Consider the following 17433-nt stretch of genomic DNA (forward strand, 5'->3'; position numbering starts at 1 on the left):
CTACTGCCTGGGTTCTGGGAATCAAGTCAGGTCCTTGGGTTTGATGTGAAGTCCCTTTACCCTGAGCCATTAAGATGGGTCCCACCTCTTAAAGGTCCCATGCTACTTCCCAAATAACACAGGCCGATCAACCAGCATTCCTCTCCATCACAGAAGAAAATGAAAAGATTGGCTGCGACTGCCTATTTAACTAGCTGATAGGGAAAATGTAGCCCAAGACCCTCTCAGGAACCAGCTCCACCTCCCGGCCAATGTAAGCAGCAGCCTCAAGGGTTTGATACACAGACCATGTTTTATCTCTGGGTTACTTTACATCCCTTCTACACCTGTTCATCTTTCACCAGCCTGGAGTCATCCCAACCTCAGAGACCTTCTAGAACTTTCTCTCTGCTGTAGATTTGTTTATGTTTTCATTTTGTGCACGTGAGTGTTTTGCCTGCCTGGATATATGTGTGCTGTGTGAGTGCTTGGTGCATGTGGAGCTGGGAAGAGGACAATGGAAACCACTGTGAGCTGGCAGGTGGATGCTGGGAACCAAACCCGGGCCTTCTGCTAAAACAACAAGTGCGGTCTCCAGCGTCCATGGGACATCTGTTTCTTCAACATAGAATACAATGTGGTAAAAATGTTTCTAACACAAACTTACAACTCTCCCCCTATGCAACAAATTTGACTTCTCTACATGAGAGAGAGAAAAAAAAACCCGAATGGATATTTTCTCTAAAATACCAATTCTACCAGGAAGGGACAAGCCTGGCCATACCCTTTCACCCTGCTGGCTCACCACCACACTTTCTTCCTGACAGTCTAACTTTCCCTTTGTCCTTCCTTTTGTGCCTTCCTGTCTGTCCACGTGAGCTTTGCTCTTCCACAGCCCTCGGAGAGCTTGGTCTTGAGGAAGCTAAGTCTAAATTTTTAAAGATTTATTTATTCTTATGTCATGTGTGTGGGTGTTTTGGCTGCACATGTGCCTGTACAGTGGTTGTGAGTACACAGAGGTGTGGGTACAGGGACTGAAACTCGAATTCTCTGGAATCTGAGGCAGCCAGGACTCTTAATGGCTGCTGTCGACTCTGACCCATGAACCCAATTTCTTAAGAAATGCTTTATGGATAAAGAGTATACAGAAAGGAGTTGATTCTCAAGATTACATTTAGCTTATCTGTAGCTGTGAGACCTGCTGTGCAAAACAGGGGGTTTCCTTAACCCTAGCACCTCTACGAACAGGAAGCCCTCCTGTCTGCTCAATTTATGGGGGTGAGACACAGTCGGCCATGCTGTATCTGGCTGGCACCCACACCTGACTGACACTCCCCAATACTGAACCTTCATGGATTCACCTCAGCTAAAACAGTTTCACAGCCTTTATTAAAACAGGTCAGAAGGGCCTGAAAACAGAATGACAATATCAAACGCCCTCCAGGGACAGAGTTGTCATGACATTTTTTTTTTCCAGCTTAGCTGTTCCCATCAGCAATGGTGGCTGAACATAGACAAGACCTCCAGCAAGCTTTCTTCTACAAAACCAGGTAAGTGTCTACAAGACAAGGAGCAAACAATCAATTCACCTGGAGGGGGACCTGGGGTTGTCAGATTCTTAGATATTGTCCCTCCACAGAGACAGCAAGACAAAGTCCACAAAGCTGTCAGGGACAGGCCAGGCCCAGAGTGAAGAAACGAACCTGGCCTGATTCTAAGGCTTCCTCTACCCCACAATCAAGAAATGGCCTCATCTATACTTACTCCGTATTTCTCCCTCCAGCCTGGGGTGGGGGTAGGGATCAAGAAAAGTAAAGACAAACAAAACCTCTGGAAGAGTAATAAATTAAAGACGACAAGCTGAATGAAGGCTCTGGGTTCCAGCCCCAGCACTGCCAAAGCCACATAAAGATAAAAGAAACAAAAGGTCATTTGTTAAGCATAGAATCTCTCTGGACCACCACTTCCCAAGTGGTCTCTGCACATCTCCCCCATCCACCTGCCAGAAGTGGTTGCTGTCCCTCCACTGAACGGCTGAGAAAACTGAGGTGCACTGAATCAGGTAGCTGATCTAACAGCAGCAGTTAACAGACAGGAAAGCCAGGGAGGGAATCTAGCTAACTGTCTTGCTGGCCAGAACCTCTAGTCTGAAGCGTATTATTTCACAAAGGACGCTTTTTAAAAAGAAGACAAGAAGGCAAACTGAGCAAGTGTCTTACTCTATTGCCTTTCTACTGAATTAGAACTCTCTCCTCGCCCACACAGCTTCTCAAAAGCACCTCTACCACAAGGTCTTCCCAGTTCCTGGGGTTCCTTGGAGAACGGTAGCTTTTTTTCTTTTCCGTCTCTATCTTCCTTTCAGATACTAGCCCGAACTTGAAAACACTTTCCCTGCAACTCTGGGAATTCTTCCTTGATCTCTGAAGCTTCCCCAACCTTTCCCCATACAGCTGCTGGGGCTTCCTGACCCTCCCTCAAAAGGCAAGACGCCTCTTCAGTGCCCCCACCTCCCGGTAGCTGCTGACATTCACAGCTTGCCTGTCCTGGTTGGTGTTTTCTCTCTAACTGGAATAACATTATCCTCAAGCTTTAGAAATAAATAAATAATCCTAGAGTCTCTGCAGTTGCTTTGGTTGGGGGGAGGGGGGCTTTTAAACCTAAAAACTTAACCTGAGATGAAAGTCACATCAGCAAAACCAAGAAGCTTCCTCTCCACTCCAACCTTTATGTATTCCGGGTGACACCAGAAGAATTAAAGGCCATCGGCTCCCAGCCAGATCTTCTAACTTTCTAGCTCCGGGCTTTGGAATGCTCAGAAGTTGAAAACTACATCCGACCCCTATTATCATACTGAACCAATTAAGCCTCCTTATCATATCAGTTTTGTTTGAAAAATTGTTGTGGCCTCCTTCCTGTCTGCCACCCCACTGATGCTGGGGTGTCTGGTGTCCCTGGCTCCTGTTTCTATCTGTTCAAGATTCAAAGCTGTTCTCAGTTCTCTCCCTATTGATTTCTCACAGCCCCTTAACTGTCTTAGTGAGAAAGAAATGTAGTGGTTATCAGGCAGGGCCTATGTCCATTTCAAATGCTTGGCTATGCTCCCCACTCCTAAGGCCTGGCTGAAAAGACATCTGAAATGATCCAAGACCATTTCAATGACATCTCAAAACTCTTATTTCACTTGTATGAAGGCATCTTATTGGTGTTTTCTTCTCATGTTCAACAACTATCCTCCCACAGGAGGCATGGCAACCACCAGGAGCTCCTTTCTCCCCTTGGCTGCTCTTAGCAAGGCTCACCTTTAAGAAAGACTTGGTTATTGGACTGTTGTTACAGGGCTTGTATAGTGGGTCCAGTCCTCAAATCATCTATTCTCCTGAGGCATGGAATGCTGGATCTGATAACTGCCTTGAGTGTTGGTCATTAACTGTTGTAGTGGAAACTGACTGAGCTAGTAACAGAGCAGCATGGGATCATGGGACAAAAGTCAGACCATCAGCTCCAACGCACCACATGACAGCAATTTCCTCTCAACATCTACCGTGCCCCTTCAATTCATCCCTTCCCAGATCACCAGTATCAGTTACTAGAAAGTTCTTTCTGTCACATACTAAACATAAACCTGTCTGCCCACCATGTCCAGTCTTCCGTTCTAGTTCCAACCACTCAGAAAGCAGGCACGTAGCACAGTTGGGAGTGGGAGCTGCACTCTTGTAATCAATCCCAACACTGAGAAAGCTGAGACAGGAAGATTCCTTAATGTCTGAGACCGATTGGGCTACATAGTAATTATCAGGAGAGTTGGAATTAGAGTGGGACTCTGTCTCCAAACCAAACAAGGGAACACATTCCTACCCTTCTGCCCCACCACAGTGGGAAATCTCAATTCCTACCACTCCGTCCTTCCTATAGAGAGAAACCTCATTTCTCAATATCGCTTGTGGAATACAGTCTTGACACTACAAATAACATTTTTTTCTTTCTACATCTCTTTAAAGTAACTTTTAGTAATTGTATAGGCTTACAGCAACAGAGTAGTAAAACAGTGCTAAAAGTTACTCGCGGCCCAGCGGAACTGTGGTGGTGGTGGTAGTGGAGGGGTGACTGCCTAGCATGCAGAAGGTTTGATTCCCCAGTCAAACAAAAGGAAAAAAAGAACCATAAACAGCATTTCCTATTGTATCAGATATGGTTCATGCCTATGGTTCCAGCATTCAGCAGGAGATCAAGCACTTGTGGCTAGCCAAGGCTATGTAGTAGGACTTCGCTCCGGGCCAAACCGAGAAAGGAGAGAAGAGAAGAGAAGAGAAGAGAAGAGAAGAGAAGAGAAGAGAAGAGAAGAGAAGAGAAGAGAAGAGAAGAAGAGACAAGACTTAGCTAACGTGTGGCAGCATCTTTCAGACTTTGGTACATCGCTGCACTGGTGTGTTTTAATTTGGTTTCATCAGCTGGTTGTCTATGGCTCTTTTACGACCAGCTTATCCTTCAAGTTATCTTCCTTTGGAATTACCAGGTCACACTGACTCCCCCAGGCCTCTGAAGTCAGCTTCCGGACAGTTGTGTGGCCTGCCCCACCCTGCCAGGCCCCTCCTGTGAGACACCTGCCTTGTGACTCCTGGCCTTAGGGAAGGCTATCCCACTGCTCCACAGAAGCGCCCAAAGGCACTCCTGGGTAGACATGACCCCAGAAGCATGGAACCTTTGTTTTCCTTCTTGCTTCTGTGATTAACACCGCCAAGAAGCTGCGGCCTCTTTCCCATCGAGTGACAAGATACACAGCGAGGTCCCAGCATGGCACTTCCATCAAGGACTCCTCAGGATCCGGAGCCCCAAGCTTCGCAGACCCCATGAGGGCTTACTTATCAGCTCACAAGTCATCTGTGTGAGCAAGCACTGGTCTGGGTTACTAGGGCGGATCAGAGTCCCTTCTAGGCCCCACCATTACTACTCTGTTTAAAAGGAAACAGCACACAGTGGCAGCTAATAAAGCTCACAGAAAGAGTCAACACCACAATCCTCCACCTCTGTCCCAGGCATACCTTCCGCATTGAGGTGCATGGTCTCCAAGGGTCCAATGAACGCATACCGCATACCCAGCCCATCTGACATGACCAGGTCCAGGTCGTTAGGAGACACTATTCCTTCCTACGTGGGGGAGAAGGCGGGAACACACAGGTGAGCTCTTTGGAAAGATGATTTAGTTAATGTTGCTTGTCCTAACTTTATGTAGGCAGTAGCCCCTCCCCCATCAAAAAAAAAAAAAAAAACACTTGCCAACGCACTATAATAATTTAACGGGATTTTGTGCTACCAAGCTATCCTATGTGCGTGGGTCCTTAAAAAATAAGACTGTTACAGCACAAGTACCCCTTCCTTTTCCACATTACCATTCTACATATCGCCTGCAGCTTTGGGGACAGCAAGGCTAAGGGAGACCTAAGGAAAAGATCAGGGGAATTTTCTGGCTATTTGATCAGGGATAGGAGATGGGGGTTGGGGGGAGGGGGGATTTTTCTGGATATTTGATGGGAGGGGGGTGGTAAGAGGGGGTGGGAGTGTGTTTTAAGATACCCCAGAGAACGAGAAGTGGCTCTCAGGCTTCACCTGCCTGCAAGTCAGGCCTTGTTCTTCGGTTACTGAGTTTGTTTCTTTGATGAAACACAGCTTAGGATGGGTTTATGTGCTGAGGTGGGGCCCGAGAAGTTTCTACAAATGTGAATTACCAAACAAGGGGGAAGCTGCTCTGTGCTGTGCTCAGAAAGCCAGCCAGTTCGTGTGCATGGCTTTGGGCATGGGGCTGAAGTCGTTATGGTGTGTCCTGGCAACACACTGCAGGTTCACTCCCCGCTGAGGACCTTGGGCATCTCAACACTTGGGGAGCTGGATATGAGGGAAGAGAAGTTTCCCCAGAACTCCCCTGCTGACTAGACTGACAGCACAAACCCTTTCCTGGGCAGTTTCACTCAGAGAGGGCCCTGTGGGGCCTGCCATCCATAAGGCCACTTCCCTATAGGCAGCCCTGGGGTGGGGACTGTCAGCTCGTGGCTGGAAGACCCAGATCCTATACAGATACATACACGTATATACTGTCATGCTATGCACCTGCTCCCGGTGACAAGCTCAGGAACCCATCAGACATGTCACCTCAGTCTGGGATTTACATCTTTCCCTGAAAGGGCTGTCTGACATCCTTCTTAAGAAGACAAGCCTTGTCAGCCTGAAGGAGGGATCTGAGAGGTCACCACCGGTCCTCAAGGTTCCACAGGGAGGAACCCTTTGTCCTTCTTGTCTTTCTGATACCCCTGGGATTTGGGTCTCAGAGACTAAATCGCCCCCTGCTGGCCTGGTCACTGGTACTTCCTACTCCGCAGACCCAAAGGTAGCTTAGAGCAGCTGGCAAAGTGCATTTGCCACGGCCACTGCCACTATACCCCAGCTAATAAATGACATAGGGAGTCTTGGGTCTGCGTGTGCTTGGTTCACCCCACTTGACTGGCGATGACTTCAGGGAGAGGACAGCGGTGAAGAAACAAGATGCAGGCAGAGCCCACCACCCTGCATGAGGAACATGTCATGTCTGACTGAGCAACTCGGCTTCAGAGAGCCTCTTCCCGTCCAGCTGCAGCACGTGAGATACAAATACAGAAAGGCCGTGTGTGCTCATGATGCACGCACAGTGCAGAGGGTCTCGATGAAACGAGGCACTGGCACCAGCTCACCGTCTTCCCAACGTCGGACACCCACCTCCTGTAATGGCCGGGTCCTGGCACTCCCCCCTCAGCAACAGAGATGGCTGACTGAACATTTCTAACCTCGCAGATGCATGGCGTTCATTCTCGTGAGACTTGATTCTCTTTCCCAATATCACGTTTTTGAGATACACACAGGGAACGAGGGTGAGGGAACGGAGTATTTTTAGAGGCGACTTTAAAAGAAGTTCAAGACACTCAACCAGGGAGACACCCAGGGTTGTTAACTTTTGTTACGCTTTTCCTTTTTTGTTAGGAATAAAAGGAACCTGGCCTCACGTGTGACAGGTGAGTGCCCTACCGATTCCCACAAGCTTGCCTTTCTTTCTGATGTCCTCTGGAGGAGAACTACCTATTATTCCCAGTCCTTCCCCCACAGAACAGACAGAAAGGGAAGAGTGCTAATCTCCACTTCTGCATTTCCTTCCGCTCTGTGTGCATTTTCAAGGGGATTCCTCAAGCCTGTATTTTTTTTTTACCTAGAAGCTGATCTAGAGGAAGAAAATGGTTGTGGGTATTTCCATTCAACTGCGACTCTGCGTTGCTGTGGCAAATACGTACACTTCTCCCAGAAGCTGCACTGGACGCTCACCTCCAGGCATCTTACTCTGAATGTGCTGATCTTCAGTTCTGCCCCTGAGCTCATTTTACCCTAGCCCTGTAAGAACACGTATATGTGTAACAATGTATAACGATGTATAACAATGTATAACAATGTATACCGACGTTCTAAGGGGCGGAGGAGGTAGGCTCCATGCCAATGGTGAAACACCAAGCTAACAGAACTCCTGGGACCTGAATGGGCTCACACACTGGTTTGCAGCATGGAATCCGATGTCAGCCCACATTAATACTTATCGGAATAGCTATCAGTACTTCTTGCATTATGCAGCAAAATTCTCAAGACGCACATACAAAGAATGATCCCAGGAGGTTAGAAGAGTCCTAAAAACTCATACAACCCAAGGGAACACTGCTGTCACTGTTCTCAGCCTGGCTTTTGTACCGCGTTCTGAGAAACCTCGGGTTGAAGAGGGCCCAGACACAATGGTAAGGAATCCCCTTTCATGGAAAAACTTCTGGGCTGGTCTTTAAGATCTGGGACTTACCACAGTCTACACTGACGTATCGGGCTGGGGACTGGGAGGGGGAAGACAGTCATCAGAGAAGAAAACACAAGGCAGTAAAGGAAGTGTTCAGTTACCCTGACATACATTTTAAGCATAATTGAAGGTTCTATTAGTGGAGACACACACACACACCAAACAAATAAATGTAATTTAAAATTTGTCAGAGAACAAAGAATACAGCTCTGTGTTCAATTTGTAAAAATACACTCAATCTGCAGTTCCTTAAGTCTATGGGTGAAAAACTCACAGACAGGACACTGCTCACACACACATGCATAAAAGACTTATTTCAACTGGCTTATGTGACTCTGGGCTAGTGAGTCTTGAGAGGCCTCAGTTTGGCTCTTTAAACTTCTTCACCAGTTAGATGTGACCCATTCCGATTATAGAGAATGATGCCCTGTAGTCAGCTGATACATCAAGTCCCTTCAGGAGCAGCTCCACGCCGTCTGACCCCTGTCTGTGAGGTGGGAGAGGAAGGGGAAGACGCATCCATCCAAGGACCGACAGTAAGGTGATACACAGTGTGATGACCTGGACTCTGACAGGAAGGGACCTTGTGTGGTGGACAGCATCTGAGGACTGCATCCTGTGACTGTCACCACTACAGGTCACCAGCTACACACGTGTGTCTTCCCCTCCCTCTGGTTTTCTCCTACGTGGTTGTTTTGCCCTCTTTTTCCCTCTTAATCCTGGCCACCTTCCCTTATCTAATTAAACAAAACCTGTCTTGTTCTTCCATTTTTGCCTTTTTGATTTCCCCAGGCTTGGTCCTGACTTGTTAAGTACTCAGAACACTTATTCCTTACTTGGCCACCATGGTCACCTCCAGGGACCCAGCCTTGCTACCAGGCATGTGGATAAGATTCTACATGAGTTCCTTCCCTCCCCAACCTTTACCCAAAACTGTTAGGGTATATGCTCAGTGTCTTAATTGAGAAACTACAGGAAAAAAATGAAGGGTGACAAGTAAGAAGAAGTTATATCAAGAATAGATCCCAGACTGTGATACGTAAAGTAAGACATGGAACTCTGCCGTCTCAGTTTCCTAAAGGGGACAGAAAGGAAGATGAGTTTATTTTGCTATACGTTGGCCACTAGAAAGAGGTTACAGGTCAAGAGACCACTTGGACCCCTATTTACACGGAACAACCTTGGGCTGTAGCAATTTCTCTCTCCTGAAGTGTTCCTGGGCAGGCTGGATAAGACAACCAACAGGTACAGGTTTACTCATGATATAACCTCTTCTTGCTTCACCCTTCATTTTTTTTTTTTTTTGATTCTTTTTTTCCGGAGCTGGGGACCGAACCCAGGGCCTTGCGCTTCCTAGGTAAGCGCTCTACCACTGAGCTAAATCCCCAGCCCCTCACCCTTCATTTTTTTCTGCAGTTTCTCAATTAAGACACCGGCCACACACCCTAACAGTTTTGGGTGAAGTTTGGGGAGGAGAGGAACTCCTACAAAAGCCAGGTTAGAGTTGTCCGGATGCACTCCCTCCTCCTGGAGCCCTTGTAAGATGGTCCAAAGACAGAGAGTTTCAGGCCTGGAGGTTTGAACTGGGAACTGTTTGGGCTCCCTAGCTTAGCAGTTAGAGCACTGGCCTTGTATGCTGAGAACTTTGGCAATGCATTTCATATGAGATGAAATGAGACCATGGATTAGCTCTCTCCACTGTACAGCCTTCTATATTGTTTTGTATTTTCTTCTCCATGTTTGACTGCTCTTCGATGCACCGCAAACACAGCAGGGGTGTGGGGATGCTAGAGAGACAGCACAGCAGTCAAGAGTGCACACTGCCCTTGCAGAGGACCTGAGTTTGGTTCTCGGCATCCACATCAGGTAGCTCACAGCAACCTGTAACTCCAGCTCCAGGAGCAAGAACAAAAGAGTCCTGGCCTGAACGCTCCCTCCACTCCCATGCCACCTTCCAGGAAGACATGGGGCAAGAGGAAACCTTAATAAGGAGAAAATAAGACGGCTGAGAGCTGCTTCATGACCCAGAGTTACTCATGGGTGTGTGAGCAGCATGGCCACTTACCAACACTTGCAAGTTTCCTTGGAAGCAGGACACAGACATTCCTGCATGATGACATGGCCAAGTCTAAGAACCACACCACACAAAACTAGTCCTGCAAATGGCACAGAAATGGCACCAAGAAACCCTGGTCACAGAGATATGGATCTCTTAAGGGGTTGACCCCAAGTTCCTGAGGAACATGGCCTTGCCAAGAAGCACAAGAAAGGCCTGAAGAAGATGCAGGGCAACAATACAAAGACAGTGAGTGCATGCGCAGAGGCCATCAAGGCCCTCGTGAAGCCTCAGGCTATCAAGCCCAAGATGCCAAAGGGCCCCCAGTCACAAACTTTCATCTCTCACCCCAGGCTTGGGAAGAGGATTCAAAGCTACATGGCCAAGGGTCGCAGGCTCTGCCAACCAAAGCCCAAGGTTCAAACCAAGGCAGAGGCCACAGCTCCAGCCCAGGCTCCCAAGGATGCCCAGGCCCCTGTGAAGGCCCCATAGAAAAGGTTCCTGCCAGTGTGAAGACAGACGGACTGCTGTGACACACCCACCTACACACTGTGTGCAGATGACCAGGGTCCTATACTGTTTTTACAAATAAACTTGAGACAAGATCTGAAAAAAAAAATCATCTAGAAATCCAACATCTCTTAAGTCTATCTTGTGACTTTCTCAAAATTATAATTTATCGTAATTTTGTTGTTGACAGTGCTAGGGCTAAAACCCTGGGCAATTGAAGCAAGTGCTGAGACCCGCCCTCTGATTTCACTCCTGGGTGGAGCAGTCCCATCAGAAGTGCAGCCAGTTAGGGAATCTTCCTGTCCCACCACCCGCCTGCTGGCAGAAGCACCATCCGTGCCCCTTTCCCTGCTACACTGGGCTACCGGTCTGAATTCCTAGAACCTCAAGATTCCAGGTACCATAACCTGTGCGAGGAGTCAAATCTGAAAGAAAAGGGCAGCAGTCTAGCCTCAGCTCTTAGCAGACTACTTGTTTATTAATAGTGTGTATTTATTAGCATTTTATGAATATCTACATCAGTGAGCAGCACTATTAATAACCGAGTGGTCTGCTAGAAACCGAGGCTAAGACAGATTCTAGTGCAGACGGCTTCAGTTTCAGCAGCACTGGAGGACATCCTGTAATTGGCTATCACTCCGTACAGGCACAGGAGGAATGTGCTCCCCTGAGAATGCAGACTGGGCCAAGTTGCTCAGCAGGGAAGGAAAGCTGAAGAGAAGTGGAGCTGACCTGTCCAAGGAGAGAGCTCTGCAGGTGTGCTCAGTGCTGGTTCCTTGCACAGTGCCACCCGCTCTTCCGGAAGAGTCCTACACTCCCGGAAGCCCCGCATCCCAGTACGTTTTGCGTCCCGATCCTGACACACTTCATAGGGTATCATACCCAGACTCTTCCCAAAAGAAGACCACACTGTTTCTGTGGAGTTTAAATAGAGATCACGATGAGCCTGTGCATCTCCTGGGTCTGGCATCTACAACACCGATTAAGAAAAGCAATGGGGGCGTATCCTGCATTCATGGATCAGAAGAACTGATCATGTTAAGTGTCCATTCCACCCAGGAGACTCATTTACTTGGCAGAGTTTAAGTATTTTTAATTTAATTTAATTTTTGTAGCTATTGCAAATGGGGTTGTTTTTTTTTTTTTTTAATTTTGGAGAGTTGGTTAACAGTGTATAGAAATGCTTTTATACCTTACACCTTTATTGAACGTTTGGCTTCAGTGTTCTACCTGTGAACTGCAACTGTTAGCATTCTGTAGACACTCCACCCCCAGTTACCTGGCAACAGCCAGGTGTGCCTGACACTATAAAAGGGGCTGCTTGCCCCCTCCTCACTCTCTTGCTCTTGTTGTCTTGCTCTTACCCTCTTCCCCCTCTGTCCCTTCTCTCCCCATTCCCCTCCCCCTTCTCCCCACGTGCTCATGGCCAGGCTGTACTCTATTCCTCTTCTCCTCCTCCACTCTTCTTCTCTCTCTGCCCTACTGCCCTCTTAACTCCCTCCCCATGCCCTGAATAAACTATTCTCTACTATACTGTCCTGTGGCTGGTCCCTCAGGGGGAAGGGATGTCTCAGCATGGACCCACTGAGGCACCCCTTTCCCCCAGACCCTCATAGGATGGATCCCCCCTCTCTCTATCTTTTATAACACAACATTAGTCCCAGGATCCGGGACCCAGGACAGATCCTCTCTCTATCTTTTATAACACAACATTAGTCCCAGGATCCGGGACCCAGGACAGACCCTCTCTCTATCTTTTATAACACAACATTAGTCCCAGGATCCGGGACCCAGGACAGACCCTCTCTCTATCTTTTATAACACAACATTAGTCCCAGGATCCGGGACCCAGGACAGACCCTCTCTCTATCTTTTATAACACAACATTAGTCCCAGGATCCGGGACCCAGGACAGACCCTCTCTCTATCTTTTATAACACAACATTAGTCCCAGGATCCGGGACCCAGGACAGATCCTCTCTCTATCTTTGAAAATACAACAGCAACGGTGTCTGTTCTAACGGGTTTTTCTTCCCTGTGGCATCTTTAGTGTTTTCTGTATATAAGACCACATAAGAAGAGGAGATGATTTAATCTCTGTCCAATCTAGATGTGTCCTGTTTCCTCTTTTCTCTAGTCTACCTGGAGAGGATGCCTAATGTGGTATCCAAAAGAAGCAGTGAAATTGGCAGCCCTGTTTTTTCTTGATCTTAGAGAAAACGCTTCTGACTTTGAATTAATGTATGATCTCTGAATTATGACATTTGCTGTGGGTTGGTTATACGTGGCCTTTGTTGTGTTGTATTGGGTATGTCTGTCTGTCTTTGTCTGTCTGTCTGTCCTTTGAGGACTGACTCTCATGGCAGCTGGGGTCCCTCAGCCCTGAACCCTGCACATTGCTAAGAACTCTCCCTTTCAAATGCTGCTGTCAGCCAGGCCCGCCCACTTCCCCTCACTGCAAGCAAGGGACCTGGGCACAACTGTGATCTACAGCCCTCCCCAGAGCTGGGCATGCATTCCCAGGCTGTTCCTCCTTTGTTCAGGTACTTGCTCCTACTCACATCGGTTCTCTCCTCCTGACCAGAAACCCGATTATAATTTGCATCTCTGCTCAGGAAATCAAAGGGTGGAGTGTGCCTAGGGTTACACGTATGAGCAACATGGCTAGAAAGCAAGTCCGAGCGGGACAGGCTCTGGCCAGGAAGCTTATGGTTGATAGAGCAGTTCTCACCTCTTGACAATTACAGCCTTGTGTTTGTTCTGACCTGCTTGTTTTTGTTTCTTGAGACAGGGTCTCATTTCAGCCCAGCCTGGCCTCAAGCTCCCACAGTTTGTGTGGTACTACGTGCTATCAAGGCTAGTGCCTCATGCATGCTTGGCAAGCAGTCTACTAGCCGAGCTACATCCCCAACCCAGACGTGTGTTTAATGAGGGCGAATTGAGACCTTTTAAAAACCAATTTTTGAGCTGGAAATAGAGATCTCTTATCCCAAAACTCACAGGGCAGAGGCAGGCAGATCCCTGTGAATTCAAAGCTAGTTTGGTCTACAAAGCAAGTTCCAAAACAACCAAAGTGACACCGTGAGGCCCTGTGTCAAAATCGATTTTCATGTCCCTTTAGGAACAGTCAGAGGTATCTGGTGCTTTAAACTGGGGCTCGAACTCATATAGTGTCGACATCACCTGAGTCTCTAAGTAGAAGCTGGTATTGACGGGAGGCCTGCATCCCAGATAAAAAGACGGAACAAAACACACAGGGAGACGGAGAAGAATGGAAACAACTGAGAAATAAAATGCCATGTATCTCTGTGAAAAGAAGACTCCATCAAATACAAGCTAAATTAGTATTAATATCTGATTAGGGAACAAAGACCCGCCGGTCAACCAAGTTACCCCGACAACTGTGATAGGCAGAGTTTTTCTTTGAACAGATGAAACAGTCTAGGGAGACCTTCAGGCTCAGGCCTCAGGAAGTCACATTCAGGGCTTCTTCAATATTGACATCCATTAGAATGGCCTAGCTTGTCACTGTGCAGTCTGATCCGGAAGTCCTAGAGACTGTGTTTCTTATGAACACCCAGGTGAGGCCTGGGAAGCCCTGAGAGAGATCGCCTCTACTAAGCTGAGGGTGTGAGAGCCTCAGCTTAGGACAGCCCTGGTGCCAGCTGCTGCACATGAGAAAGAAGGCTAAATTCAGAAGCTGTCACCTAAGCTACGTGGTAGGTGGGGGTCTTACACAGAGACCCCTACCTAGTCCTCTTCACATCCCAGTAAAAAATCATCTCCACTTCATAGGCCCTGTAGCAGAGGCTGGTCTTAATTTCCAACCAGGCTGTAGCATGTGAACCAAGCCACTTAATGTATTATTCAATTTCCTATTGTGTAACGTCTAAAACAGAAGCATGTTTCTCCTGGCATTGAGAAGTGACTGGCAGGTCTGAAGAGATCTGATCATGGGAAAAGGGAAAGAAAGTTTCCCAGGTTCTAAAACCCTACACCAGAGGACAAGACTGCCATGGGCAGGTGACTGCTCTGGGTGGGGGCTCGGTTAACTCCTAATTCTTGCTCCCTTGACAGGTAAGTAATCACCTGCTAGTCTGATGGCATGACCTTTGAAGCACACTTTGTTAATGGAAGAATCCTCCCAGCACTTGGCACTTATGTCTGAAACAAAGTTTGGTGACAAAAGTCTAGAACCCCCCAGAGCATCTTGGTCAGAGGCACAGACTATGCCCTTTGTGAAAACCCAAGAGACTAAGCACTGAATCCAGTAGCTGGTGATGCAGGGGCCCATTGACCATATTCCCACAACACAGTATGCTGCGTGCTGACTTTAAATGGAGCGCCTTGTGTGCTGGCAGGTGCTGAAGACTATGTATGTAGACCACCCTTCCTTTGCCTGCCTGAAGACGAGACTTGCCAAAGAGGAAAATGACCGCCTTCAGTCTCTTTAACTTTCAGGAACTAAGCTTGCCACCTACAAAGACTAACTGGCCACCACACAGGGACAGACTTGGTCTGTCTCCTGAGTTCACTAAACTTCCAAACCACTGTCTATTTTCCAGGTCATTCATTCTGCCTAAAAAAAAAAAAAAAAAAAAAAAAAACATTGCCCCTCAATATATGTCCTATAGTCCCTCACTTCCCTCCCCCTTACAAAGAAGGGCACATGGGCGTCTGAACCTTGAGGGGTTATCTAGCACTCACTCACTCACTGTCTTGTGATGTCCCTCTGGTAGGCTAACAAATTTGCATGCCTTACCACTTGTCAATCTATTCTTAAACCTCTCAAGGACAAAGGGAAATGCCTTCTTCTCACCGCTATAGAACCTTAAGAACAGGAATCCTGCTGGGGATTATACAGCTCACAAGGATAAATCACGAGGTAAGCAATTTCTAAGGCTTACTGCCAAAACATGCCAACAGGCTGAGACCCTGCTGATGGCTTCATGACTCATTCCAGGTTCCTCCACCCACCTTGCCCCCGCTGGGGAAAGAATTTATGGGCAATAAAATCAGCTATTGTCTGGCCAAAGAGTTTTCATCACAACACAAATTCCCTCGATGTGTTAATGCCTCAGGAACATAAACTTGAAATTACATTCCCAGCCAAAAGGATCTCATCACCCAGTGACCCAGCCCTGACAGGAATGTTAGTGTTACTAGACTACTGCCAGACCTGCCATTTACCAGTTAATGAAGGTCTTCTGTGCTCCAAATATGAAGCCAAACTAAGAAAGAGGACAAAACAGGACTAACATCTGTGAGACAATACTACAGACCCCAGTCCCTTCACATCCTTGGATACTATTCTTCTCCAGAAGGGGTGAGGACAGCAGCAACCAGTCCATCATAGCTAGGATGTGCAAAGACAGGATAGGCATGTGCCCCTCACTACTGCACTTTCTCTTTCTTACACATAGCACTTTCTTCACAAGCACCTGCAGTGGACATGTCCAAAGTTGAACCTTCTCTCCTATCAACCCTCCTTTGCTTCTCTTAGAATCGATCTTGGTTGCTTGGCCATAAGAATTCTACTCTCCTCTCCCTAACTAGTGTCTGGAATTCATTTTTTAAAGATTTATTTATTATATGTAAGTACACTGTAGCTGTCTTCAGACACACCAGAAGAGGGCATCAGATCTCATTACAGATGGCTGTGAGCCACTATGTGGTTGATGGGATTTGAACTCAGGACCTCTGGAAGTAGTCAGTGCTCTTAACCACTGAACCATCTCTCCAGCTCCATGACTGGAATTTAAAACAGCAAAATTAGACACTGACCAATGAAAGAAAAGGTTCTGCTATTTAGACATTAAATATGGTCCCCTAAAGGCCCATGTGCTAAAACCTTAATCTCCAGCTTGGCACTATTGGGAGGTGGGAGAGCCTAGTGGAAGGTCTTCAGGTCATAGGGACTGTGTCTCCAAAGGGATAGAAACCTGGTCTTTCCTCTTCCTCTCTGCTCTCCCTCCCCCAAATCTGGTCACTATAACATAAATAGGCTTCCTTTTCCACATGCTGATAGGCTGTCTTGTAACAGGTGCCAGCCAATCAGGGACTGAACCCTCAAATACTAGAAGATAAAAATAAGTGTTTGTTCTTTGGAAGTTGCTAAGCTCAGGTATTTTATTACAGTGACAGAAAGCTGACTAACACAGTTTTGCTTCTCAAAGCAAAATTCACAAATAAGATTGACAAATCCCTAACCAAATGCAATGAAGAAAAAAAAAAACAGACACAAATCATGAGATTCAGAATAAAACCTCACTCTAGACCCTGAAGCCACTCAATGGATAAAAGTAATATTACCAACTTTACACTTACAAAGTCAACGCCTTGGAAAAATGGACCAATATGTGAGCAACCATAAATAAACCAAACTCAAATGAGAAGAAAACAGAACAATTCTACAAGAAACTGGACTTGTCATTTAAAGGTTCCTGGAATAGATTTCTCCAGTCTCAAATTATTTCACTATAGATCTATCAAATATTTAAGGAGAATTAAAAACCTCTCAGAAATGGAAGAATCTTTCACAATCCACTTTACAAAGAGCTACCCTGAATTCAAAGTCACATAATACAGCACACAAACTACCAGAAATTCTACTGTGAATTCAGATGCAAATATAAGCAAGTTGAACACAGCAGTGTCTAAACGACATACCACATGTGTGTGCTTCAGTGCAAGCATGGAGGACAGGCACACACACGAGAGTGTGCATCCGTGCAAGCATGAAGGACAGAACGGAGAGTCAAACACCACTGTGCATTCCACAAGTAAACATGATTATTTATCAATTAAAACCAACACCTTTAAATTGAAACAAAACAAAGTCCATGAGCAAGTGAGAGTTATTCCAGACAGGGCTGGCGCCATACCAGCAACTCATAATCACAGCAAATGAGCAACACGGCGGCTTCTCTGTCTGCTTTTCCCGTGTCATCATCATCGCCATGCTGGGTGGAATGAACCATCAGGGCTCCCTCCAGACCCGGATGGAACTGGTGCTGCTCTAGCTTACACCCTAACT

General features: G+C 46.9%; 1 protein-coding gene and 1 long non-coding RNA gene across 4 annotated transcripts in view; one reads left to right on the top strand and one right to left on the bottom strand.

Moving 5' to 3' along the window:
- The window catches only part of Cryl1 (crystallin, lambda 1), a 118955-nt gene that overhangs the window by 4449 nt on the left and 97073 nt on the right, over positions 1–17433 (bottom strand). For both annotated transcript variants that reach the window (NM_175757.3, XM_087585251.1), the window contains one exon: positions 5019–5124. In NM_175757.3, the coding sequence (NP_786933.1) occupies positions 5019–5124 (106 nt within the window). The remainder of the gene's footprint in view (positions 1–5018; positions 5125–17433) is intronic.
- On the top strand, positions 1275–8598 carry LOC148000969 (uncharacterized). Of its 2 annotated transcripts, XR_015638810.1 has the most exons (4): positions 6366–6875; positions 6985–7016; positions 7212–7778; positions 8248–8598. It is a non-coding gene; the product is annotated as an uncharacterized LOC148000969 (long non-coding RNA). The 2 variants fall into 2 exon arrangements; XR_015638809.1 differs by lacking the exon at positions 6366–6875 and adding an exon at positions 1275–1529 and having other exon boundaries at positions 7212–8598.

This window comes from Rattus norvegicus, chromosome 15 (genome assembly GCF_021556685.1).
Source record: "Rattus norvegicus strain SHRSP/BbbUtx chromosome 15, alternate assembly SHRSP_T2T, whole genome shotgun sequence".
Classification (NCBI taxonomy): Eukaryota; Metazoa; Chordata; class Mammalia; order Rodentia; family Muridae; genus Rattus; species Rattus norvegicus.